Source organism: Leopardus geoffroyi, chromosome D2, assembly GCF_018350155.1.
Source record: "Leopardus geoffroyi isolate Oge1 chromosome D2, O.geoffroyi_Oge1_pat1.0, whole genome shotgun sequence".
NCBI classification, from domain to species: Eukaryota; Metazoa; Chordata; class Mammalia; order Carnivora; family Felidae; genus Leopardus; species Leopardus geoffroyi.
In genome coordinates, this window is record NC_059334.1 from 3,405,547 (window position 1) to 3,432,984 (window position 27,438).

At 39.8% G+C, this 27,438-nt stretch overlaps 1 protein-coding gene across 19 annotated transcripts in view; it reads left to right on the forward strand.

Annotated features, from left to right (window-relative positions):
• The window catches only part of PCDH15 (protocadherin related 15), a 1,244,966-nt gene that overhangs the window by 777,148 nt on the left and 440,380 nt on the right, over nucleotides 1–27,438 (forward strand). For all 19 annotated transcript variants that reach the window (XR_006701343.1, XR_006701344.1, XR_006701345.1 and 16 more), the window contains one exon: nucleotides 8,495–8,665. Coding sequence is in view for 16 of the 19 variants with exons in the window: in XM_045437154.1 (XP_045293110.1) it covers nucleotides 8,495–8,665 (171 nt within the window). In the remaining 3 variants the exon portion in view is untranslated. The remainder of the gene's footprint in view (nucleotides 1–8,494; nucleotides 8,666–27,438) is intronic.

Here is a 27,438-nt window from a genome sequence, read left to right on the forward strand (position 1 = left end):
AATGGGCAGTGAGAGAAAGATTAATTCTAGAAAACAGAAGGAAGAGAAGTCTAGAAAAGAAAGTTCGGAGATTGCACAAAGATCCCTAAGTTTTCTTTCTGCCGAAGTTTCCAATATAGTCTGTACCACAAACTCCAATTTTGTTATGTTACCCTAAATCACAAACAAATCAAACTTATCTCCTTATACATGGGTATTGTTCCAAAGCAAGCTCTCCTTTGTATTACTGATATCCTGAAGGAAATACTGAGGACTCTTCCATACTCAAGAGCCCTTAATTAGTTGTCAGAAAAAAAAGTTTACATTTAATTTAGAATCATAGCCAGGGTAGGGATGCCAGGGTGGCTCAGTTGGTTAAGCATTTGACTCTGATTTTGGCTCAGGTCATGATCCCAGCGTTGTGGGATATGGAGCCCCACGTTGGGCTCTGTGCTGAATGTGGAGCCTGCTCGGGATTCTGTCTCTCTCCTTCTGCACTTCCCACTTCCTCTCTCTCTCTCTAAAATAAATAAAATTCGGGGCGCCTGGGTGGCGCAGTCGGTTAAGCGTCCGACTTCAGCCAGGTCACGATCTCGCGGTCCGTGAGTTCGAGCCCCGCGTCAGGCTCTGGGCTGATGGCTCAGAGCCTGGAGCCTGCTTCCGATTCTGTGTCTCCCTCTCTCTCTGCCCCTCCCCTGTTAATGCTCTGTCTCTCTCTGTCCCAAAAATAAATAAACGTTGGAAAAAAAATAAATAAATAAAAAATAAATAAATAAAATAAATAAAATTAAATAAAAATTAAATTAAAATAAAATCATAGAGTAATTCTAAATCATCTTACCAATAACAGGAAGAATCTAATATTTTCTGAAATATCAAAAATGTAGAGAAGGAACACTTAGTTGTCTTTTGTAACAAGATACTCTAATTCGTAAAAATGCCACTTCTTTCTTACTCTGTCTTTTCTCCCAGTGTATGAATATTCAAATCAGTATGTAAGCATTGTAATTATGTGGGCTTGTACGTAAAAAAATCACTTCATATACTTCTGGATGTCAATTTCTGCAAACGGCTTTTCAGCAGTAGCTCCCACTCTGACCTTCCTTACTTTGACCTGTCCTTCCTACTGCTTGTGGATTAAGTGCTGGATTGAGCTCCGCCCATTCTTGGGCGTACTCTGGGGAGTAGGCGTGAAAGAGGGAGATGGTGATGGCACCTGATGGCTGACACAGATTTATACAGTGCCCAGTGGTCAGGGTGTGTAAGCATGTGGAGATGCAAAGTGTCACGCTATTCTGTCTACCAGCATGCATAAAATTAAGGAAAATCATTAAATGTCTCAATCCAAAAAAAAAAAAAAAACACTTTCCAGGAAAAAAAAAAAATCACTTCTAAAATGGTTTAGACCCACACAATCTTGTTACTTCTTTTTTTTTTTTTTTTTTTTTCCATTTTGAATAAAACAATGTAATGGAATCAAGTTACTCTAGGATAAGTTTCGTGTTTCCAGTCAGGGATCGTCCATCTGTCATTGGTGAGCAGAGCAGGGCAAACACCCCCATGGTCCTAGGTGAAGAGTCAGGGTCAGAAGATTCAGGGCAAACCTAATTATGTTGCATTTTTTTCTTTCCCTACTGCAAATAGCTGATAAACTAATGAAAGAGTCTGTAATATATGTATCTATGAGTGAGCCTGGGAGGTGCTTGCTGCTAGCCAGTGTGTGTGTGTGTGTGTGTGTGTGTGTGTGTGTGTGTGTGTGTGTGTTTTAGCTACAAAGCACTTGAATACTGAGTATGTAAATGTTGGAAGTGTATGCCAAGTCTTCTATGGCAGCGGCTCAAAAACAAACCAAAACATCAGCATGTCTGTTCTGTACTCATTTCTTTTTTTTAGTTTTTTGAAAAAAAAATTAATGTTTATTTTTGAGAGAGAGAGAGAGAGCTCTCACACAAACAGGGGAGGGGCAGAGAGAGTGGGAGACACAGAACGTGGAGCAGGCTGCAGGCTCTGAGCTGTCAGCACAGAGCCCGACACGGGGCTTGAACTCATGAGCTGTGAGATCATGTATGACCTCAGGCGCAGTCAGATGCTTAACAGACTGAGCCACCCACGTGCCCCTAAAAGCTGTTTTTTTTTATGTTTATTTATTTTGAGAGAGAGAGAGAGAGAGAATGAATGAATGAATGAATGAATGAACGAACATGAACAGAGGAGGGGCAGAGAGAGAAGAGAGAGGGAATCCCAAGTAGGCTCGGTGCTATCAGCACAGAACCCGATGCAGGGCTCTGTCTCATGAGCTGTGAGATCATGATGTGAGCCGAACTCAAGAGTTGGACACTTGACCAACTGAGCCCCCCAGGTGCCCCCAGCAAAGGCTGTTTTTAATGAGGACTACCCCACTGGAGAAACCAACAGAACCACCCAGGCTCCCCTGTTCCATCCTCATTTTAGAACTGAGATTCACATAATTTCTTAGTATTTGCTGGAGTCCACATCATCCCAGGCTCTGCTCCCCGACAATATCTAACTGGATACACTTGTAAATAGAGAGCAGGTACTGAGTGAATCACAAATTAGCATTCATCTCTGCTGATCAAAGAACAGTGGGCAATGAAACTATTTTCTAGAAAGAAAGCCTTTTGATTAGGATAAAGGGGTGGGGCCTTACTTCTCATCAGACGCAGGTGTTTTATTTCCTTAACACCGTCAGTTTAAATATTTGCAATTTTATAAAACTGTGCTTTGTAAAAAGTGTGGATTGTGATGATGAATCCGTTATCTCTGAGCTATTTATAAAAGTTAATATCTCTGAAGTTATAAGCACATATCTCTCTTTTGAAGAAATAAATTAGTTCTTCCTAGCAATATGTTGATGAAAATTTCTACTTATTTAGTAAATACTTCATTCAAAGACAGTGTGTGTCTTGGCTACACCAGCCATCGTGTTACAATGTGGTTCTCAAGGTTTGTGGCTTGTGTTGCTGTCATATGGGACCAGTGGATTGAGAACTTGAATGCACATGCTGAGGATTCAGGGACCAAGTCAGTGCTGCTTTCCTGTTCAGCCCAGACAGAATATTCCAGCTAGGTCAGATTCCACACACTGCTGAATATTCCTTATGACCTTCTTGATTCTGTGTTGAATATACATAGGCTTTTAAGTTACTGGATTTTGGCTTTTACACTGGATTATTCTTCATATCACCTGCACTTCCTTGTAAGCTGAACTCACAGTTGTTAAGTAGTGACCTATTTGTGTGGCAGCTAATTAAATGTTTCATGGACGTTAATGTTTAATGTTAGCAAGTGTGTAAGTGATATGTGAAATAATAATGCACATTGAGAAAATACAAATTAAACAGTCATACTTTAATAACTTTTAAAATAGATATATTCTTGGGGTGCCTGCGTGGCCCCTTTGGTTGGGCGTCCGACTTCAGCTCAGGTCATGATCTCACCGCTTGTGAGTTCAAGCCCTGCATCGGGCTCTGTGCTGACAGCGCAGAGCCTGGAGCCTGCTTCCAATTCTTTATCTCCCTCTGTCTCTCTCTTCCCTTCTCCCACTCATTGCTCTGTCTCTTTCTCTCAAAACAATAAGTATACATTAAAAAAAAAAATTTAAAAAAAGATATATTCTTGCTTGACAGTTACAGTCATAGTTTTTAAACTAATGAAGTATCTTTTTAAAAAATATTTAAAAATATAAAATACCTTACTTTTGTAAAGGAAATAAGAGAAATGAGGAATGAAAATGGGAGTAAAGAAGGAAGGAATTTGGCAGGGTGGGGAGGGGGCGGTTAGTTTTTAATATGTTTTGGATTCTCACATAGGAATGAATGGAAATACAGACTTCAGGAAATCACATAAAATGTTTATGCAAATAATTATGTTTTATTTATGCCACTCCCAATTTAGAATGTTATTTCTTTTATCTAGAATAATCTTCAGCAGTAGCATTTTACTAGAAAGAGCGAAAGGTTCTTTTCATTTTGGTTTTTATCTCAATTTCCAGGGGCTGTGTTTTAGATGAATTTTTAAGGTCAAATTTGGTTCTAAACTGGGAGAAGAACATCACAGATTAAAGCCTTCCATGGGCTCACAAGTGCACAGTGAGCTGGAGAACTACTGTCATATTCATACCCCTCACGTTATGTAATATATATTAATGACCAATCCTGCAGAATTTCCGCATGCGTAGAGGGACTGTGGGTATCTGTCAGTGCTACCTCTGTGTGTAGACACGGAGAGGAGCAGAATTTGTCACCCCAGAATATGCCTCACTGGCATAAGGATTATGGTTTCAAAACAGCAGACAACAGGGAAGCTCTGAAAACTAAGTAGGCAGTTTATGCCTACACGGGACTCTCCACCTGCAAGGGTGTCCCTCACCCTCCAGGAAGAGGAGAATGGCTAAATCCGGAGAAGCTTCTGTCAGAGGGAAAGCCTTGTTTTACTGTGCCTTGCCTGAAACCCAGTTTCCCCACTCTCCATCCCCAACATCTTCTTTTGTCTTTTGCTGAAGCCCGGGTTTAAGGTGACAGTTTGGGCCATTTTGGGGAGTTGCCCAGTTTTCCTGGGTGTATGTGTGTATACATATCATTAAAGCATTTTGTTGGTTTGTTTGTTTGTTGTCTTGCTAATCTGTTTTCTCTTTTATGGGGTCTCAGCCAAGAAGCTACGAGGGTGGGGGGAAATTTTTTTTCTTCCCTGATAGTAGCTTCTTTACTATTTTTCCTCCCAGTAAAAACTTCATATTTTATAAATCAACACTTTGTAAACAGTATCTTTTCCCAATATTATAACCAAACCAACGTGAGCTGCTCCTTGGTGCATCAGAAACTGTACCTGATGAGTTGCCACACAAAGAAAACTTTATTTGCAGCAAACAAGGAGATCATGGGGAATGACTTCCAAAGCCCTGGCTCTTGGGCAGGGAATGGGTTCCTTTGTTTAGGGTTAGGAGGGATATTTAGATAGGGGAGCCTCGTCATCATCTGTAGACGCAGACATAGGGTCGTGCATATGTCCTAGGGAAACCTGCCTGCACACACACTGTGTGTTATGTAATGAGACTTGTGTTCCTCCTTGGGCGGAGATTTTAGTATTGCAGTGAGTAGAGGTAGTTGTCAGTCTTTCTAGAGGTCACACCATGGTCCATTGGCTCAGGTGTGAGTAAGGGGTTGAGCTCAAACTGGTCAACATGGTCTGGGCTGGTTGGAGGTCTTGTCAGGACAGTCGCTCGCTTGCTCACTTGAGGGAAGGTTTTGCTTTCCATTTGCCTGAGTTAAGAGATAAGCTGGAGAGAGGAGCTCCAGGGAAAATGTGAGATAAAGGTCGGTGAATGCAAGCAGATGGGCAGTCAAGGTCAGATCTTGGGGTCTAGCTGGTAAAATATGACATAAAAATCTAAATTATGTATTTTGGTAATCCTACATACACCCACTCTTACGCACTTGTACTCCATTTTAAGGAGTCTTAATGACCCAAAGAGGTAGAGAATAGTTAGATTTGTTGATGACAGACTGAAAGAAAGAGTTTGATAAACACTCAACTGTGTCTACCATTGACTTGGTGATGACATATAAGGGGTAAGGTTGTGTGGCATTTAAGTGCAGAAATACTGCTTATGGGATATTCAGATATTTTTCCACATCAATATCACATCAAATGTTATCTAATATTTTTTATCAACTTTGATTGATTTGGCATTTTGAAAAACTTTATCCTAAGCAACTATAATTTTTAAAATGTCAGATTTGATGAGCCAGTTGTGTTTTTTAAAATTTGCAAGAAATATATGAATTTATGCCAAATTAGAATTTTCAAAAAATAGTGATTGCCAGAGGGGAGATGGGTGTGGGAGGGCAAAACAGGTGAAGGGGAAAGGGAGATACAGGCTTCTAGGTATGGAATGAATAATTCATGGGGATGAAAGGCACAGCACAGGGAATACAGTGATACTGTAATAACGTTGTGTGCTGACCAGTCATAGCTCCAGGTGTGGGGGGCGTGGCATAAAATTGTACGTTGCATCACTCTGTTGTACACCTGAAACTAATGTGACATTGTGTGGCAACTGTACTTTAATAATAATTTTTTCTGTATGCACTCAAAACTCATACATTTACAGTATAGTATTTAATTTTTTTTTATTTATTTTTGACAGAGACAGAAAGACAAAGAATGAGTGAGGGAGGGACAGAGAGAGAGGGAGACACAGAATCCGAAGCAAGCTCCAGATGCCGGGCTCAAACCCACAAACCATGAGATCATGACCTGAGCTGTAGTCAGAAGCTTAACTGACTGAGCCGCCCAGGTGCCCTAAAGTGTTAAGTTTTAAAGCTAATTTGTGGAGCACCAAAATTATCGCATATGCCATTTGCTGCTTCTACTGTACTTTCAACTATACTGACTATAATAAACAGACAAGGAAAATTTACAATTAAAAAAGGACTTCTTAAAAATCTCTATCCCCTATACATTCAACCAATCATAATTATTAGTATAATCTTGTAGTGATTAATCTTGATTGTATTCATCCCTTTTTTGAGAAGGAAAACCTGTCCTCTGCTTTCTTAGATTTACTACCTGGTGACTTGCAGATTACAGGTCCAATGTGTCTTCCTTGTGTCCTCCTGATGAACACTCTTTAGATAAATATAATTAATATGAATTTCTAGTGAAATCACTTCCACTCCTTAACATGGGCTTCACATAGTGATTTCTTCCCAAAGAAATGAAAAAGGAAAGAAGAAAGAATAACTTTACAATGGGGAACCATGATGAACAGAAGCTCAACCAGGTGATCACGGTTAGCCTAAATCATGAGTTGTGTTAATAATAATATACTCTTGATATAATGTGATGAAATGATGCTGGACCTCTCTGGTCTTGCTCCCCAAAATGTACCACCCCAGCCTGATCTTGAAAAAAACATCAAGTCCCCATTGAGGAATATGCTCCAAAGTGCCTGACTCGTTCTCAACATTGTCAAGGAGATGAGAGACCAGGGAAATTGGAGAAATTTTCATAACCAAAAGGAGCTTGAGGGGACATGATGGCAAAATATAAGGGGAGTCCTGGATGGGATACAGAAAACGGACATTAGATAGAAACTAGGGAGATCTCAGGAATATGGATTATAGCTAATAACAATGTATTGTCACAGCAAGAAAAGCAACAATGACAACAACACTGGGCCAGTTTGAGTGAGCAGACAAGATCTTAGTCAAGGCTGTTTCATAATGAAGAGACCAGAATGCGTTCTGAACTCAAGTTGGATGAAAGAAGGGATAGAGCATTGTTAAGATCTGAGATAGGAATTCTCTTCACAAGAATTTCTCTTTCTTTTTCTTTTTGTTTTGTGTACATGTAGGAGATGGTAGATGCTAACTAAACCTATTGTAAAATCATTTCACATATATGCAAGTCAAGTGTTGTGCATCTTAAACTCATGCAGTGCTATATGTCAGTGGTATCTTGGTAAAATAGGGGAAAATAAAACAAAACAAAACAAAAATCCCTGTTCTCATTGTTCCATAATGTAGTGGAAAAAAGAGAACATTGAATACATAGTTCCCATTATTGCTACAAGGGCACCCTTCGTAGAAGCTGTGGTTTTAGAATCCCAAAGAATAAAGAAACAAAATAAGACAGTTATAACCTGGAAGCTTGGAAAACTAGGTTATTTCAATGACAACATCATCCTACCAGAAGACAAGCAATGCTGGTCTCAAAATAATTTATAATAGAAAAGCTTATGTGAATCATTAAACAGCATTTCTCCATTAAGAGTATAGCACATCTGGTGGGTTTTTATTCTCTTTTTTCTCCCTTCATTTTACTCTTTCTTTGTTTCTTTCTTTTTTTCTTTCCTTTCTTTCTTTCTTTCTTTCTTTCTTTCTTTCTTTCTTTCTTTCTTTTGTTCAGGATGTGGGTTTTTTGTTTTCATTTTTTGTTGTTTGTTTTTGGAAGTAACCAAAATTCATCTAAAATATATCTAGATTGCTTGAAATGTCATCAAAAGAGAAAGAGAGCGAGCGAGCGGGTGCATATGCATGCACCAGGTTGGGCTTGTGGTGGAGGAATCAATAGCCAAGAGTTTTTGCTAATTGGTCTTCCCAAAGGAGAAGTGAAATGGCTTCATTTCTTAAGGATGGGAGATATTTTCACAATGTGGCGCAAGCCTCGTGTGGAGGGTAGGCTCCTATCCTCCCACGGAGACAGGGATGTGGGGGCTCTGTCTTCTTCAGTGATTAGTTTCCAAAGGGACAGCTCCCAGGTCCTTGAATAAGGGTGCTGGATTGTAAAACTGGAAGAGGTTTGAGCTGGGAGAAGATTGCCCTCTTAAAGGGCTAAGAAAGTATTGCAGTTGCAAGTTTTCTAAAGTAAATGCTCTAAGAGAGGTCAGGTGCCTACGATCAGGAAGAATTCTGTCTCCAGTCTAGTCAAGCTGATAGGAACGTGAAGTCCATCTCGTTTTTTTGTTTTTCTTCTCTGTTTTCCTCTCTCCCAGGACCGGGCACAAAATCTGAATGAGCGGCGAACCACCACCACCACCCTCACGGTGGATATTCTGGACGGAGATGACTTGGGTCCGATGTTTCTTCCTTGTGTCCTTGTGCCGAACACTCGTGACTGTCGCCCGCTCACCTACCAAGCTGCCATACCTGAGCTCAGAACTCCGGTAAATATACTCCCATTCTTTCCCGTTTACTTGCACCTCTTTGACCTCAATGAGACCCCACTCAAATATTTTGCAAACATGTCAGTGGAGAATAGCAAACTGCACGGTGCGGGTGTTGAAAGTATTTATGTCTAAAACCATTTTCAGAGAGTATGGCAGAGTTTGGTCACCACACGTTATGGCGTCATTCACAAAGTCGAAATTGTGTCGCAAAGCAACCACCCATTTGACACTGATTGTTTTATTCTTTCCACCTATAGATCATAATAGAGTTCAGTTGCCAACATGTTCTAGGAAACTCTAAGAAATAATTTCAGTATTTCCTTAAATTTATAAGTCCTAAGTCAGAAGACATACAGGTCAATAGAGTACTTTTCAGCCTCTTAAGAGTTGTAAATTCTTATTGGAGATTGTGCTTGGCTGTTTGGAGGTGGAAGCTAATGAATTCTGAATGCACATTTCTATTCTTAAAGATGTGTTTTAAAGAAGCAGAAAGGTAAGGCATGAATACTTCTACACTTGATTCTACATCTGTTTTTTTTAATATTCTAATAGAGCTATAAGTTGCTGTCAGCTTGGTATTCACACCTTGGGCCTGGGTAATAAATATTTATACCTAAGAATAAAAGTTATAAGGCAAATATATATCCTACTTACACTAAAATATCAATTTCCCCCTTAAAAATAAAATAATAATAATAATAATTCTCCTTAAAAGGAACCAAATTCCTAGGAGATTAGTATCTTTTCTTGACTAATGTCTTTGCTGTTCTTCTGTTAAACATTCAGCTTTTTCTGGGTTGGAATGTGTCTCAGGATGTCAGACTTTGTTGGGAGGTATTTGAGGTTTTTTTTTTTTTTTTCCTCTCAAACACATAAGAACTGTGGTTTGGGGAATCCTCTCTGTTTTTGAGATTTGGAAAGAATAAAAAAAGAAATTCCTTCTCCTGAGTGTAAATCATGTTGCATTCTGTGCGCTTCTAAGGATCATTATCCAATGTTGCATCTCTGAGCCTTACTTTGAGATCTAGTAGATCTTAAATGGTTGTGATTTACTCCTGTGTCTTCCAGCATAAGTAACTAGTGGTCTAGTTGGCTTGTGTGAAGCAAAGAAGCTGGGGGGGGGGGGGTGGGAAAGAAATGTTGTGATGTGCATTTCATGAAGAAAATAATGTAAATTTTCAGCTAAATGGAGTAATTTCAAAGACAAAAAGGCTAATGTAGAACTTGTCGGGACAAATACTTGTAGATGACCTAAGGTTATATGTCATGGTGTGATTTTGTTGAATATACCAGCAAGAAGACTATTAATGGGAGTGAACATTATTTTTTGAAAGCTTAATTGAAATTATGAGGAAAATATTTTCAGTATTAATTTATCTTTGAGTTGATTTATGTAGCTTTCATACCAATGAGGTCACAAGAGAAAGGGCATAGAGACACAGTGACTAAAATTGGTGGCTCAGCATGATGACTGTTTAACAGTATTTGATGTATTGTTGGTGTTTGGGAAACAGAGGGCATTGGTTTTATAAAGCACCTCTGAGCACCCTTCCTGTCTCTTCCAGATAGCAGACTAAGCATCTCTGTCATTCCTATGCAGTTTCATGGTAGGGACAAGGCCATGCTCCAGATTTGGGGGAATAAAAATAAATTGTAATAGTGACTAGTGGTTATAGAGATTGTTCAGATTGTCGTGAACTGTGCTAAACTCTATGGGAATATTAACTGAAATCCTGGTGGGTAGCTATCACTATTATGGTCACTTAGTAGATGAGATGTCTGAGATAAAGGGTTTCCATAACTTTTATGGTCTTACAACTAATAAGTAAAAGCTGTCTTCTTGTTTTTTTTTTTTTTTTTCAAAAAAATGTAATGTTTATTTGCTTTTTGAGAGAGAGAGAGAGGGAGAGAGAGAGAGAGAGAGAGAGAGGTGTGAGCCTGGTAGGGGCAGAGAGAGAGGGAGACACAGAATCCGAAGCAGGTTCCAGGCTCTGAGCTGTCAGCACAGAGCCTGATGCAGGGCTCGAACTCACGGACTGCGAGATCATGACTTGAGCTGAAGTGGGACGCTTAACCGACTGAGCCACCCAAGCACCCGAAAAGCTGTTTTCTTTTAAAGTCATGTATCTTGAATTAAATACTATGCTATAAAATCCAGAATGATCAAGCTTTATGCTTCATCATCCTTTTTAACAGATTGACCCATTGTTTAACATTCTGTGAAATGGAGAATTTTAATTTTACAAATTTCAGTAGTTAGGGCAAATATTTGTTTAATGAGGGGCATATTTTTATTGCCACATAGGAAAATTAAACATATTTACTTGCAAAATTAGGCGCTTGATCTGATTATCAATCACTGCATGAAACTACCATCAAGATTCGCATGTCTTCACATTACAATTTTTAAACTTGCCCATGAAAGCTGCAGTTTTGCCAGACTTGAGGGACCATCCCATCTGTGCTCCATCAACTGGGACACCCTGCCTGAGGCCTGGGTACCATTTTCAGAATGCTTAACTTAGCAAGTCGACTCTGACTGTTGGCCGGAGCTCAGCTGGGGATGTGAGCTGGAGGCTTCATTCTGTCTCCACACGGGGCCCTCGTGGGCTGTTTGGGCTCCCTCACGGCAAGGCACTGGGTTCTAAGAAGGGGCTTCCCAGGGGAATTGGGCAGAACTTTCATGAACTGGACTCCTAATTTGCACTGCGCCCTCTGTGTCATTAAACCTGGGCCACTTTCAGGGACTAACGGTATGTACCAGCTCCTGAAGGGAGGAGGGTGGAAGAAACATTGTAAGAACATCTGGGGAAGGAAATCTTGTCGTGATGACGGCTGGAAAGTAAGATGTGCCATGGAGCCGCCATCCGGGTTTCTTGTGCTGTTCCACCTGCCGCTCGGGGTCCCCTCTGCTTCACTAGGGTTGAGAACTGGAGCTCGGTTTCGAGTTGCACATTCACATTGTTGTCTTTATGTCTGTCTTTTTATTTTTTTTTACTCCTTTTTAAAAACTTTCCTTTACATATTTGGCTAAATTTTCTGGAAATTTCAATAAATAAAATCTTGCTATTTAGAGCAAGAGAACTAACCATTTATATCAACTAAACAAGACATGATGACTGTAATTACATACTTGCTGATCCTTTTCTCAACAAATTCTTCAAATTTTGAAAGCTTTGACACCTGTTCACCTTCTGCGTTGATGTGAAATTTTCCACCAATTACCTCACTGGTATTCTTGACTTGAAAAGCCATTCTTAGCTCTGCCACAGTGCATGCAGAATTTATCAGCTCAGAAAAACTTTACAACATGGTCTGGCACAGTGTTTAACTCATGAACCAGGATATAATAAAAGTCTACTGTTTAGTGAAATGCAAATAATCATGTGTTTAAATATAAACTTATTTAATAAATATTTCATATGTTTTTCTTTAACAGAAAACCGTCTTCAAGAAAAGTTAGTGTCTTCACTAACACCAAACTTAATATTATATTGAATATGTAAATACATATACCTGATGTCTCTGGGTACTAATGCAATTTGCAGCCCTGTGCTAATAGTCATTCATTTATTAATTTGATGAATATCTAGTGGTCCCTAATATATACTCAACTCTGTGCTAATTGAGGAGATGACAACAGGGAGGAGATGAAAACTTTCCAGTATTGTGTAAATTTGTTCTCACTTTTTTTTAAAGTCTCTGTATTTATTGAGAGAGAGAGAGAGAGAGAGAGAGAGAGAGAGAGTGTGTGTGTGTGTGTGTGTAAGTGGGGAAGGGGCAGAAAGAGAGAGAGGAAAGAGAAAATCCCAAGCAGGTTCAGCACTGTCAGCGCAGAGCACAATGTGGGGCTTGAACTCACAAATCATGAGATCATAACCTGAGCCAAAACCAAGAGTCTGTCACTTAAACAACTGAGCTACCCAGGCGCCCTTATTCTCACTTTATGACTCTATTGAGTTGTTATTCTGCCTACCTAGTTGACGTTTCTTAGTGTTACAGAACAATTCTGTAGAATTTGGAGAGTATAGAATCCCCAGCTCTATTTTCCTTACTTTCTGTTGAAGTGCAAAGATACAGTGGATCCGTACACAGTTTTGTTTTGTTTTTTATTTCCTTTCTGAATTGAAGGGTTAACATACTGTTTGGTTGATGGGTTGGTATTTTGCTGGGTAACTTGTCCCCAGAGAGAAGCACTGTAGTATTAATATGATAATATTGACATATTATCTATGTGAATACTAGATGTAATCAATTTATTATACTTTTTTTTAATTTACTGTTTATTTACTATGCCGTGTAGTGTCCTGTGTTTCAGCTATAGTGACTGGCCAGGCGTGATCATCTGGTAGCTAGGAGCCATGCTTGAATTAGTTTTTCATGTCCCTGTTGGGTTGGGTGGCAGGAACATGTGGCCTCGAGCACCTGCCCCGCTGTGATCTGTCTTAGCGAACGCTGGTGTTCACCTAACTGTCCAGAGCAGCTCCTGTCCTGATTTCGTAGCGCTCTCCCCTTCCAGGGAAGCTTTCCCAGTATTACAGGAGTGGTGGCCATCTTCAGGAAATTATACAACACTTATAATTTCCTCCAGACTCATGCTTGTTACAATCCAGGAACTTCCCCTTTTCACCTTTTATGAAACTACTGGTTGTTCTGCTCTGGGTTTCTCCTCCTATGTCTTTGATGGTCCTGAGTTTTTCCTCCTATGTCTTTGATGGCTTGCCCCCTGTATCCCCCAATTAAATGTCTCTCCTTGAATTTTGATTTACTTATTTGTTTAATTTATTATTTTTTCTTTGCTTATTCTTAAATCTTAGGGATTTTCCAGATTTCTGTCCTTCGAAACAAAATTTTTTTCACTATAATTTTCATTAGGATTCATCAAACCGATACCAGTGGGTTCTATTTTTCTCCAAATAGGGATGATCAGAATGTTTTCTGACTTGAACTCTTCCTAGACCTCCAAGCTTACATTTCTCACTCTTTCTTGGTATTTTCTACCTGTATTTTTCGCAGATGCCTCCTTATCCTTTCTAATGCATGCATCCCTCTCTTGGGTCACATCCTGTTACCCTTGAAGACATCATGGATTTGGACCTTGATTTCAATGACCCCTATCCCAAACTCCAGCAGTTTACAAAGAAACGTTTGGTGCTATCTCTGAGATGCTCACATATGTGCGATGCCTGCTTCCACTGCCAAAATACTCATTTAAAGACCTACTCTCACCTCTGGACCCTCGATCATCATCTCACTGAAGGCAGTTATGTTTTTGAAATACATTCCAATCTGATCTTTCTCTGTTTAAAATAAAAAGCTTCAATATTCCCATCATATACCAGATAAGCTCCAAAGCTCTCCGCATGTCACTGAAAGTAATTTTATGTCTATTTCCAGTCTCATCTCTTATAACATGCATAGTACAACCTATCTAGTGCATGGAGTTTGCGTCTACACCTGAACTTCTCTGACAACCACCCTCCCTTCTCTTCACTTAGTTCCCTGTACTAAGCTTGTATTTGTTGTTCAAGGTTCATCTCAGTTCATCCAAACTGATGGGCTCGCAGATTTAAGTTTTTCCATGTCCCCATGTATTCCTGTTGGAAGTGCCACACTTAGTCATTTGTCTGTTCTTCTCCCTAGACGGTGTGCTCTTCAGTTTTCTATTTTTCATTATCCCCTACTGCGTCATGTATCCGCTTCATGTAGTAAATGTTCAGTATATATTGAATTGTATTAAACCATGAGTTAAAATTTCAAGAAATACATTCCATGCACTAGGGTACTGGATATAACAATACGATCAAGCATGGCTCCTCCCTTCTCACTCACAATGCGTGTTTCATCACAAATATGTACATGTAAAGAACATGTATGTATCTTCTATATATGTAGATGATATATAACTTGGTTGCATGATCATTTATTGTACGTATATATTACCCAAATATTAGTCATGGTAACATACAAGTTTTTAATACACTCGCAGTGCTTCCAAATGCAAATAGAATGGTAAGCACTGCCCTACTTGGTCATTATCTAGTCAAGCATCACCTCCAAATAGGGGTCTAACAGGTACTCTAGACAAAGTATGCAGATTTCCCCGCTGTCCTCCAGAGTTCCAGTTTATAATTGTTGTCCCCAGACGTTCGTAAAAATGCCCCCTTTTCCTTTCAGTAATGTTCCAAATATTAAATTTTATCTTCTCTCAGTCTTTAGGCAACATATTTTCAAAATGTGTTCTATGGGGCTCTTTTTAAGGCAGCCCACTGGTGGATTAAGAAAGAAACATTTGGCATCTGCCAAAGCACCAATACCCTTCCAATGCGAACATTGTCGAATTGTCGAGTAGGTTGAAGGGGAAAGCGATAATTCACACATCTAGACTGAACCTACTGCATCACCGACCATTGTTTCCTTTTGCCAATAGTCACACCCAGGCCCACACAGGAGGGAAGAAGTTCAAGATTGAAGGTGGGGAAACACGAGCTAAACACCAGACAAATGAACCAACAAAAGCTAGAGTTTAGCAAATATTGTGTAGAGTAAGACATCATATCGTGGTGATTCTTCTGAAGGTAGTGTCTGAAATTGGATGTGAGCAAAGGAATCCTTTGCTCTTTCCATCACTGGCCAAAATTTACATTGAAGAGCCTCAACTATTACTGTATCTCCACTTATAAGACAGCGTGAAGATATTTTCCAATGTTTGGAACAATTAAAGAATGAAAAACAATAGGAGGAACCGAGTTTGTGAATATCAGTTACAGGGAAAAAGTCACTATTCTTCTCAGTAGTAAGGTAGAAGTCTGACTGGTCTTGATGAACAACTTGTTCAGATACTTTTTTTTCCAAATACCACTTTAACATCAGAGATGTGTTTCCTATTATATCTGTTGATATAAAGACAATAGACAGTGTCCTTCAACTTGGACTTGATGTCTATAACTTTGTGAATGTCTATTCTGGAACTTGATGATGGGAAGTTCCACACAGGTGTTCACTGTCACAATGTAGGGCAGTTTGTGAGAACTTGAAGTCCAGCTTGAACCTCAGGTGATGTTGCAAAAGTTCCTTAAGGTCTCTAAAGTTCAGTTTGAGTTTGTCCTCTCTAAAATGGGGAGAAGAAAATCCAGTATGTGGTATTTCACGAGGGCTGTAAAGGAAGACTCGTACAGTCCACTTAACTTGTTCCTAGCAAACACTGCACATTTGGTAATACTGGCTATTGATACTGTTATCATTGCCCCTGGAGTTCCTTCACCTGGATGGGTCTTTACTCAGAGACTCGTGGGAGGAAGTAGCTAATTCACACTAGTTGTTAAATGTCTGACTATTTTTAATTGAAATTCCAGCTTTAAAAATTGACTTGTGTATGTTCCAACTGTGCTATTCATAATTAATTCAGTATGGTCCTTTAAAAATAATTCAGTACCTCTATTGAGAAGAAGAGTAGAGTTGTTTTTGGTTTTTATTTTAAATAAACTGATTTGGCACAGTCACCACTTGTGCCGAATTAATTATGCAATACATTATTGCTTTGGGAAGAGGCAGCAGCTGATGCAAAATGCCACAAGGTAATACTGTGAGCCAAAAATATATCAATGGATCAAATTGTAAACGTGCTTCTGGGAAACAAGGACCCTGTTCTGTCTTTCTTTTTTTTTGTAAACACAAAAACCATGGATTTCAATAAAGTTTTTCAAATTGTCCTACAAAAACCTCCAGTTCTACAGACTTGCCTCTGGGGCTTCTACTGCTATTAAAGATAGGAATTGCACTGCATACAACATTCAAAATTCTGCTTTCATTCCACTTCCTCATTTAGAAATTGTTTCATTATTTATTTTAATTTAAAAAGGATTGGTTGTTCCTTGTAAATGACGAGGAAAAAATTTTTTGTAATTATCCACATTACACATTGGAACCCCTTCATCCTCGACGACCAATCTCCAGAATGACCATTAGTAATCTGATTCGTGTCTTTCCAAATATCTGGACCCTGCTTGAGGCAATTAGAGTTTGTGGGTTGTCCCCCCCCCCCCCCCCCCGCCAAGCAAACCAGATTACTCTGGCCCAGGTAAAAGTGAAGTGTTGGATGTTTTCTGGGGCCTCCAAGAATCGACTAATGACTTCATTAAAGGGATTCATAATGGAGATTGGAAAGCACAAGACATGACTATGTGTTAGGGCAGAGGGGCAGGGTCATATGGTCTGGGTGTGACTAGGGGACAGGATGTACTTCTGTGACCCCTACTCAGGTGCACAGCACCTGCTTGACCTAGCTTGAACCACATGCTTGCTCTTTGTCTAGAAGGGATAGATCCTGTGATGGTTACTTCTTTATGTTAACTTGGCTAGGCTATGGGACCCAGATATTTGTTGAAATATGTCTGGGTGTTACTTAGAAGGTATTTTTTTACATCAGATTAACATTTAAATCAGTAAATTCTGAGTAAAATAGGTTATCCTGTATAATACAGGTGGGCCTCATCCAATCAGTTGAAGGCCTTAAGATAATAGATTGACTTTCCCCAAAGAAGAGGGAATTTTTCCAGCAGATTGTCTTTGGACTCAAACTGTAATATCTGTCCCCTGGATCTTCACCCTGCTGACATGCCCAGCAGATTTTTGACTTCTCAGCTTCCACAGTTGTGGCATGAGCCCATTCCTTAAAATGAATCTCTGCCAATCTCCCTCTCTGTAAATAGATACATAAGTAGGTAGACATATGTGCCTGTATCATCGAGAGAGAGAGAGGGAGAGAGAGCGAGAGAGAGCGAATCATGTATTCAGAATCCCATTCTGTTCTGTTTCTCTGGACAACCCTAATACAGAGTCCCTGATGAAACTGTCTAATGGGCAAAGGTAGTTTCTCTAAGACAGATATTCTTAAGAAAGGAGTAATAGATCCTGAATAGCTGAAAGCCCAAATAAATGTAGGGAAAATATGTAATCAAGCCATCACAAATTCTTGCCTAGAGCCCTACTGCACTTGGCTGTCAGGTCTGCCCAAAATCTATTCGGAATAAAGACATCAGATCATGTCACTTTGAGCCTGCCTCGACACTATGATAGCCTCTCATTAAATGATTGTATCTAAGTGTCTTCTGATAAAACTTTATGTGGCCTGCCAGTCCTTTATGACTGACTGTGTAGACTAAATGCTTGTGTCCCCAGAATTCACAGGAGGGAACCTAATCACCAATGTGATGGCAGTCAGAGGTGGGGCTTTTGGGAGGTGCCTGGGTCAAGAGGGCAGAGCCCCCTTGGATGTGAGTAGTCCCCTTATACGAGAGACCACTCCTTCCACTCAGGATGGATGACACAGGGAGAAGGTGGCCATCTGTGGACCAGGAAGTGGGCCCTCACCAGACCCTGATCAGGCAGATGCCTTGTTCTTGGGCCCCCGGCCTCCAGAATCGTGAGAAATGCCTTTTTATGAGCCATCTAGTCTGTGGTGCCTACTCTGTTACAGCAGCTCAAATACACGGACACTGACCTCTCTTCCCCCTGCCTCCTGGCCCGCTCTCTGTCCTTTGTCACGTCACACTCTTTCAGGTGAGGGCATGGACCCTCACCTGCCTCTTTCTGGACTCTTCTCTGCTGATATTTTCCTGTGTTTGGTCTTTTAGCTATTTGGTTTCAGCTCAAATGTTACCTCCTCAGAGAAGCCCTCCAGGACCACACAGCCTTTCCATGGATTTGGTAATATATGACCTCGTTTTATTTTCTGCAGATCCGTGTGCTGTGTGGAAATGTTTTGTACATTTATTTGCTTCGTGGATTAGTGTCTGTCTGGTTACTTGGAAGTCTGTATACACCATGAACAGGATCTTACCTATCCTCTTTGCTCTCTTATCCCAGATTCCTGGAACAGTGCCTCAAATGTAGGATACTCAGCAAATGTTTACTTTTTGGAGTAAATTGAAATTTCTTTAGAAATAACTGCAGAAAAATAATAGCTGCTTACTATGTCTTTATGCGAATGCATCTAAATTTATTTATCTGTTTTATGTTTGGAATTTTATGTACAGTATTACTTGAAAAAAAAAGTTTAAAAAACACCTACATAAAAGTTATTCTCCAAGGCATCTGAGTGACTCAGTTGTTGGTTAAGTATCAGACTCTTGATCTCAGCTCAGATCTTGATCTCATGGTCGTCAGTTCAAGCCCTGCGTTGGGCTCCATGCTGGGCACGGTGCCTACTTTTAAAAAAAGTTATTCTGGGGGCACCTGGGCGGCTCAGTCGATTAAGCGGCCAACTTCAGCTCAGGTCATGATCTCGCGGTCCGTGAGTTCAAGCCCCGCGTCGGGCACTGTGCTGACAGCTCAGAGCCTGGAGTCTGTTTCAGATTCTGTGTCTCCCTCTCTCTGACCCTCCCCCGTTCATGCTCTGTCTCTCTCTGTCTCAAAAATAAACATTAAAAAAAAATTTAAAAAAAAAAGTTATTCTGTAACAAATATATTTTTATCTGATATGTTTTCTTATGAGCAAAATCAACTTTATGTCACGTATCCCTTTGTTTAGTTCCTCTTGATAAAAATGAATAATGAAGGACATGATCATGCATATCAATAGTTTTAACTGTCTTGAGGCGTATGTGTGGCCATAAGACAGTAATAAATCAAGCAGTTCAACCCAGGTCACCACAAAATAATTAAGTAAATAATACCAGGAAAAGTGATAAATGCAGCCTATAAGAGTGTTCACATATGGCTTTATTTTTTTTAGATACCTCAAGGGACACCTGGGTGGCTCAGTCTATTGAGCATCTGATTCTTGATTTTGGCTCAGGTCATGATCTTACGGTTCTTGAGTTTGACCCCCGCATCAGGCTCTAAGCTGAGAGCAGAACCTACTTAGGATTCAGTCTCTTTCTTTCTCCACCTTTCCTCCATGCATATTCATTCATTCATTCATTCTCTCGCTTGCTCGCTCCCCTAAAATAAATAAATAAACATTTAAAAAAATAAAAATAGAAATCTCAAGTATGTGGAGCTGGCTTCTTGGTAGAGCTTTTTCTGGAAGCGTATTATTTCTCTGCTGCAAAAGCCCTAAAGCAGTTTGATTTGTAGGCAGCCTACTAGTAATCCCTCTGATTTGCAATTTCTTTACCAACATTGTCCACAGAGGTACTCAAAGAAGGGAAATAAATGGACCATAGGCACCCCCCCCCCGATTTATTTCCTCCCCAGGTGGCATTAGATCATGGTGCCTTCACGACCTTCGGAGGACATCTCCTAGAGGCCATTGCCACCTCCCGTTCCCCTCCCACTTCTGCCTCCTCCAGCCCATCCTTCACCTGGCAGTCAGGGCAGTCGTTGAAAAGCATCAATCAGCTCAAGTCACCTTTGTGCTTCAAATACTCCCGTGGCTTCTTATTCTGGTGGGAATACAATCCCAGTGGCGGAATATGGCTTCCGAGGCCACCCGTGATTTAACCCCCACCTATTTGTCGTTCTGCTGGCTCTCTTATCCTGTTCCTTGGGACTTCTGAGTTTCCTCTCCCGTCCAGCCTTTGCTGTTCATGCCATTATAAAACACTTCTCTCAGACCCTCCAGTGCTTGGCACATTCTCATCCATCAAATCCAGCTTGCAGCCAAAGCAGCATGTCCTTAAAGGGACCTTTCCTGACATCCCTCCCCACTATGGATTTTCTCTAAACAGCACATTCATATGGATTAATAGGAGGGTTTTGTGTATTTCCCGTTGTTAGAGAAAGGTGAATAAAATTCATTAGAGCTCTGTTGGGTTTTCAGTGAGAGTTTGTTGAAGCTCACAGCTGTTTTGTGGCAATGTTGGTGATTTAAGGTGAGACAGTGGTCCAGGTTAGTAAATAATACACAGGATAGCTGTTTTCATCTTAATGAAATTGAAAACAAACACTGAATGTCAAGATAATGAAAGAATAATTATTATAGGTACTGCAGACATTTTCACCGATAATGTCAAAGAGTTTTAATAAATGCCCAAAGAACTTGAAATCCCCTATCAGTAAAATCTTGGCAGACAACTTATCTGAAGATACTTGGAATAAAAAAAAAACAAAACCCAAAAAACCCCGCTCATTCCTGAAAAAATTATTCTTAAGGTGACATTTTCACATGAGAGAAAAAGGAGGAAATGTGGAATGATTTAAGTATGTCTCTGCCAAGAAGTGTCTCTTTAATTTGATTTGAGGGTCATATAAAAGTGTTTGCATTCATCAGCATGGCATGCATGCATCGTGTTCAAGAGTTATTTTAAACATTATTTCCTACTCAGAATGCTTATTTCTCAGTCTGGTTGCTTTGATATGAAGTGTCATAAATAAGGAACTTTTCGGTTGGTACACTTAAGTTATAAATATTTTCTGTGTTCGGAAGCAATTTTATACCACATATTGTTTAAAGAGAGTACGTACCAGATTGATAACTCACATTGTGCCCTTATAAATTATGTTTAGTTGTATAAAGCGTGTGTGATGTGACTTTGAGCTGTGATACTCTACATTTTGAGTTCTCGTTGTTTTCACTAGGAAAGAGAAATGCATTGTTACTATGTGAAGAAATCTGCAGAGGAATTTAGGGACAAAAGAGAACAAAGGGAATTATCTGCTTTCAAGATAATTGTGCTTCCAACATTGGTTTAAAGTTATTTGTTTGGAACGTGGGAAAGTTTCCCTTAGAAACAATGTTATTAATGGTTTTTAGAGAAACCTTCTGGAACAGAAAAAGGCTGTGTGTGTGTGTGTGTGTGTGTGTGTGTGTGTGTGTGGTGTAGACACATATAGAGGTGATTTTCTTTGGGTCAAGAAAACACAGAGAAAACATAGAGAGGGACTCATATTGGAAGAATAGCAGTGAGTTCCCCAGAAGAAGGGCTCTGAGTGGTAGTTGCCCAGATGCCACACTATGCACCTGCTGGTTGGTGGACGCATCTCTGAATCAAGGGTTGTATTGTTTCTTTTTTTTTTTTAATGTTTTTTTTAAATTTTTTTTAACGTTTATTTATTTTTGAGACAGAGAGAGACAAAGCATGAATGGGGGAGGGTCAGAGAGAGGGAGACACAGAATCCGAAACGGGCTCCAGGCTCTGAGCTGTCAGCACAGAGCCTGACGCGGGGCTCGAACTCACAGACCGCGAGATCATGACCTGAGCCGAAGTCGGATGCTTAACCTACTGAGCCACCCAGGTGCCCCATGGGTTGTATCATTTCTTAAAGCAGCCTCTGTCTGAAGCCTTGACGCTCGCCATGGAAACACTACATAGAAGATAACACAAATTCATCATTCAAGGTGTCTTTTTCTTTTTTTTTTTTCTTATTACTTCTATGGAAGTTGATTACATTTAAACAGGGTGGAAACGTTTGCTTTGCTTTTTTGTTTTTTTTTTTTCTAACTGGAGTAAGTTTTTAATAGTGTCCCAAATTATGGCCTGAGGTTCCAGTAAGAGCCAACAAGTTAAATGCCTACTAAATGTTAGGTGTGTTATATAAACTATCTGATCACCACACAGGAATCATTAAAACTAAGACTCTAAAGTAATACAACGGAAGTACACATCATCCGTGCTTGATACATGCTGCATTTCCTCTGGAGACAACCATACTTAATAGCGAAGGATCCCACACAAGTTACAGACCTGGTGTTGGCGGTCTTGAAGTAACACAGTACCACACTTCATGGAAGTGGACAAGCAGGAATCAGGGATCGTGTATCTGAACCAGTAAATATCATCTTGAAACAAACCACAAAAATAATTACTTGTAAGGTCAAACTGCCAATTGTCACCATCTGAGCAGTTAAAGGTAGTCCTATCACTAAGACAAGCAGTGTGTTGCATTGATATATGAGGACATTCAAAGACATTGTTTTTATATTTTAGCTGAAGAGTAATACTTAATTTGGGCGCTAAAAAGACCACCAAAAACCACAATGTGGTTAGTATACTGGCCATTTCAGCATTCCTGTGTTGAGTTAAAAGGGTATATAAGAAAAAATGAAGAAAGATCAGGAAAAAAAAATTCCAGTGAAAATATTCAGTCCTTTTAGATACATCAGATTACCATGGAGCATCCCCTGGGTGTCCTCTTCAGGACGGAACTACTGAAATTCCCCTTCCCCACTGCCCCTCCCCCAGGGCCACAAATGCTGTGGAAAATGCTGAGTTCCTCTGGAGGAACTGTCCTTTGTTCAAAGAGAGCCGCTCCACCCAATCTCGTGCCCCATTCCTGGATCACCTAGTCCAGTGCCTTGTCAGTGAGACTGGGCAAGGTGCAGATACCCAGTCATCTGGCCCGAATGCGTGAACCCTTTGGAAAGTATTCCCTTGAGATCTCTGGTTTGTCGTATCTGCCTGGATGGTAATATGTTTCAACTCCTACCTCTTGTCAATATGGCTTCCTCCATCCACTCCCTTACAGGTTTATTCCCCTATAAATCATCTACGTACAAACCCATCTGAATCTGTCCCCGAGGAAATCATTCGGAGACAGTAGGCTGTGTTTATGTTGGTCCCTAAAGAAATACTTGAGTTAGTTTATTTTGTACAAACGAATGACAGAAGACTCATATTCTGAGCGCAATTAGCATTTTACCTGGATCGTAGGACTCATGCGATGAGTTTGTTAACATGCATGGCCAACCCCCAAAGCTGACCTAGGCCTTCAAGGCTTCCACCTTAGGGAACTTGGATTCAGTATGTCCAGGATGGGATCTAAGAATCTGTATTTGTTAATACAGAAAATTTCAAATGTATAGACAAACAGAGAGAGTAGTAACATGAACAGCCAGGAAGTCATTACTCAGTTATCAACTCACGGGCATTCTCGGTTCAACTTTGTCTCCTCTCACCCTTCTCTCCCCTGTTGTTTGAAGCACATCTCTGATATCACATCATTGTATCTGAATATGTTGCAATGTGCATCTTGAAGTGATAAGTCAAACCACAATGCCGTCATCACTAATAAAAGAAGTTACAGTTAGGAATTTATATTTTAAATTGTGTCAGAACAATAAAAGTGATCTAGAAACGCTAAGATCCAATGGGCTAATTAAAGATTTGGTGTGTAATTCTTGGATGACTAGCATAACAGAGGGTGTGTGTGTGTTGTTTTCAAGTGAGCATCTTTGAATTATGCCAAGTGTGTGCTTGGTCATGTCCTGAAACCATCAATTATGCAGGGTGACTCTTGGTGATTATACCTCTAATTAGTGGAATTCTGTCTTTGACCATCTTGATGAGTTTTGCTTCAATAAGTTTAATACGTACAATAACAGTCTTCAGATTTTCCTGGAGAAGTTTAGGATAGGTTAGTCAGTTCCAGTCCTTCTATTTGTTATTAGAGCTTCTGTCAGCAACTCTTATGCTCTACAATAATGGAATGTTCTTCAACTTCTATACGTTTGAGAAAAGGAGTCTTTCTCTCTCTCTTTTTCTCAAGCACATATCACCAGCATCATCATCATCATCATCATCATCATCATCATCATCATGAACTATTCAAAAGTGCATAACATGAACAATAGTTCTGTTTCCAGCTCTCCCCCCCATTATGTGAAGAAACATCCAGAGGGATGAATTCTAAGGACAATTTTTAATCGTAGGCATTTTAGCCAGTGTCCAGAGTCCATCTTTAGCCAGAACAGATGGTATGTATGTCTACTCCAACTATGAATGTGGAGAGAACTTTAGTTATCTTAAATGGAATTGAATCTGAGTTTCTATCCATGTGGTGTTTAGATTCAGACTGAACTAATATCTGTTAATGAAAGTAATGTCATGCAAATTAGTGGTATTAATCTTGTTAGAATGGCATGAATACAAAAACAGCAGAAAGACCTGTAAACATCTCTTTTCATCCCCAGTCCTTGAAGCATCATGTGATGACTAGTCTCATAATAAGCAACATAGGAAAAATGAATTTTGTCTAAAAGAAGTTAAATAGACACCCATAGGTTAAATTGGATTCCTGACTACTGAAGACCCCTAAGGAGGGAAAGATCACTAGTCAACTAGAAGGGATCCAGGCTCACCAAATTAACAAAGTAAGTTTAAATATTGGAATTCAGCTTTGTAGAAAAAGAAATGAACAGCACTGTGTGGAACTTCAGTACTTCTAATATATTCTCATGTTCCACAGAGCAAGCACATAAACAAAACAGTAGAATTGGTACATGTCATAAAATATCCTGATACATAGCTAGAGGGAAGCAAAATTGTTTTCAGATGGCGAGGACACGCTTTGGGGACAATTGTAGTTAATGCATAGATGGTTTTATAGCTCATTAAAACTTGAAGACAAGTTTTGAGATTCAGTAAATTTTACCAAAAGTATAATCAAATTTTGAAAATGTGCTATGCTTAAGAACAACAACAAAAGGTTTGGAAGTGTTAGAGATCTGAAGCACAAATCAAATGAAATATTTAATGTGTAACATGTCAGTCTGCATAAAGCGTCACACTATCGTGTTCTTCTCCACCTTAGCTATGTTCTGAAAGTAGAAGGAAAACCAACAGTTTATGAACCATACAGAAAGAGAATGAGAAAATATAATGATAGAAGTTCACCTCTAAAATCCCTTTTACCCCCTCTCATACCAAGAATAGTCATATATTTCAGAGGACTGACAGCACAGCTTTCTACTATAAAATAGTTAAGCTATTCAAATTTTTATTGTGTTTATCCCATCACTGTTTGATGGATCTACAGATACCATTGAAAGACAGTATTTTGAAAGGCTACCATAAATTATCTTTGCTAGTATCTAAACCCTGACTCTTGGGGAGGGGGGGGGCGGGAAACATGGGCCTAGGAGCTAAGAGATATATTCTTTACAGATGGTTCCCTTCTCAAATGAATTCCAAATAGGGAGAACAGGGCCCAGCAACTAGTATGTTCCCAAGAAATATTCATTGAACAATATTTGCTGTTTAAATTTTGAGTAACATTTGTCGAGAGCACTTTGTTTCCCACAAAAACTTTGTAAGCAACAGAGGAACCTGTTTTATTTGTAAGATTTTGACGAATGCTCTGTGTTTTTTGCTTTATTTGTCCTTTGCCTTGAGCCTATTGGTTAGACTAAAATACTGAGATGGTAGAGATCCTCTTGGACACTCTACACCTGATTAACTGTCTACTTTCCCTTTCTAGGCAAAGGGGTTTTAGATGATGCTGGGTATCACGAGCGTTCTGGCGGGATGAGGCTTTGAACATGCTGTAACTGTGCATCATCTTGTACTGGTGGCCATCTCCACCATAGTGTCCGCTCTGTGAGTGCCCCAGAGGCAGCTGACCCCAGGGAGGGACCACAGCTGAAAACTCAGTTTTGCTTTTCCCGTGAACAGTTGAACCTTCAAGTTAGTGTGGGCTTTTATGAAGGCTAAATAAGCTGGGTATCAAAGAGATACCTGTGGGACAGGGCAGTGGATTCCTTGAGTTATTTTTTTCTATCCTGTTTAGCTCCTTAGAGTATCACTTTGTTAGTGTGTCCACAGCACACTGGGGATGAATCCTAAGATGTGCCATGAAATACCTAGTTGTAAGAATAAGGGCTTGAGTGTGGATACCCTTCTGAAAAACTTGAAGAGCCAGACTCTGACGTTCATAAGTGTAATGAAAATAAGGGGTAGCTTCTTTAAAACAATATTTTAATTTTTTTCTCCAATTTAAGAGGAAAAATGATTTGACAGGTATTCACACACAGACACACATACCTACAGGCATTCCCCCCTAAAGCTTTGATTTACTGGCCTTATTCTCTGTTTCATTTGAATCCATTTTACCAAAGATCATGAGAAACCCTTTATTATAGTTTTAAGTTCAGCATTTCTTTACTTAATCCAGGCATTTCCCCAGTTCTCCCGGGGGCATCCAGAGATTTGCATGTCCTCCTAATCTATTTCATTTCACTGAAAACGGAAGCTCTTAGTTTTGCTTTTGATACAATATTGCAGTATGTAGTTTTTTGTTCGTATTTTTCATTTCTTCTTTTAGTCAATATTCTTGATTATTATAATGAACACATGAAGAAATAATTATTTGTCTTTATTGCAGTTACTGAGAAATACCAACGTGCATAACCATTTCTGAGAATAATCTTAAGATCTCAGCGTTCTCATGAGACTTGACCTCTGAGCCTCCTCTGACCTATACTCATCTCATTTTCATATGAGTGCCCATACCTGTAGTTTCCACACAGTCTTACAGGAAACTGCCTGATTTAAATAGTAAGTATGGTTGGGGCACCTGAGTGGCTCAGTCAGTTAAGTGGCTGACTTCAGCTCAGGTCGTGATCTCACAGTTCACGGGTGCTAGCCCCATGTCAGGCTCTGTGCTGACAGCTCAGAGCCTGGAGCCTGCTTCGGATTCTGTGTCTCCTGCTCTCTCTCTGCCCCTCCCCCGTTCATGGTCTGTCTCTGTCTCTCAAAAATGAATTTAAAAAAATTTTTAAAAATTTCAATGTAAGTGTGGTTAAATTACAAGAAGGGCTAGAAGTTCAGGTTAATTGTATTTCCTAAGCATTATAAGAGGAAGTATAAAAGTAAAAAGATAAAGGTGAAACAGGAATTAGATATACTCCAAATTCTCCTCAACAAACAGTACACTGCAAATAGTCCACCTTGACTGAAATGTCCTCAGACAGTGATGGAATAAAGTTGCAACCTTCCAAAATACTGCATAACCATTACCCCAGGTTTTCTACTCCATCATCCTCTGCTGGCTATGCGTAGCATCCCTATATTTTGGGAGCCCTTCACACAGGTTCTAATGGGAAAGACTAA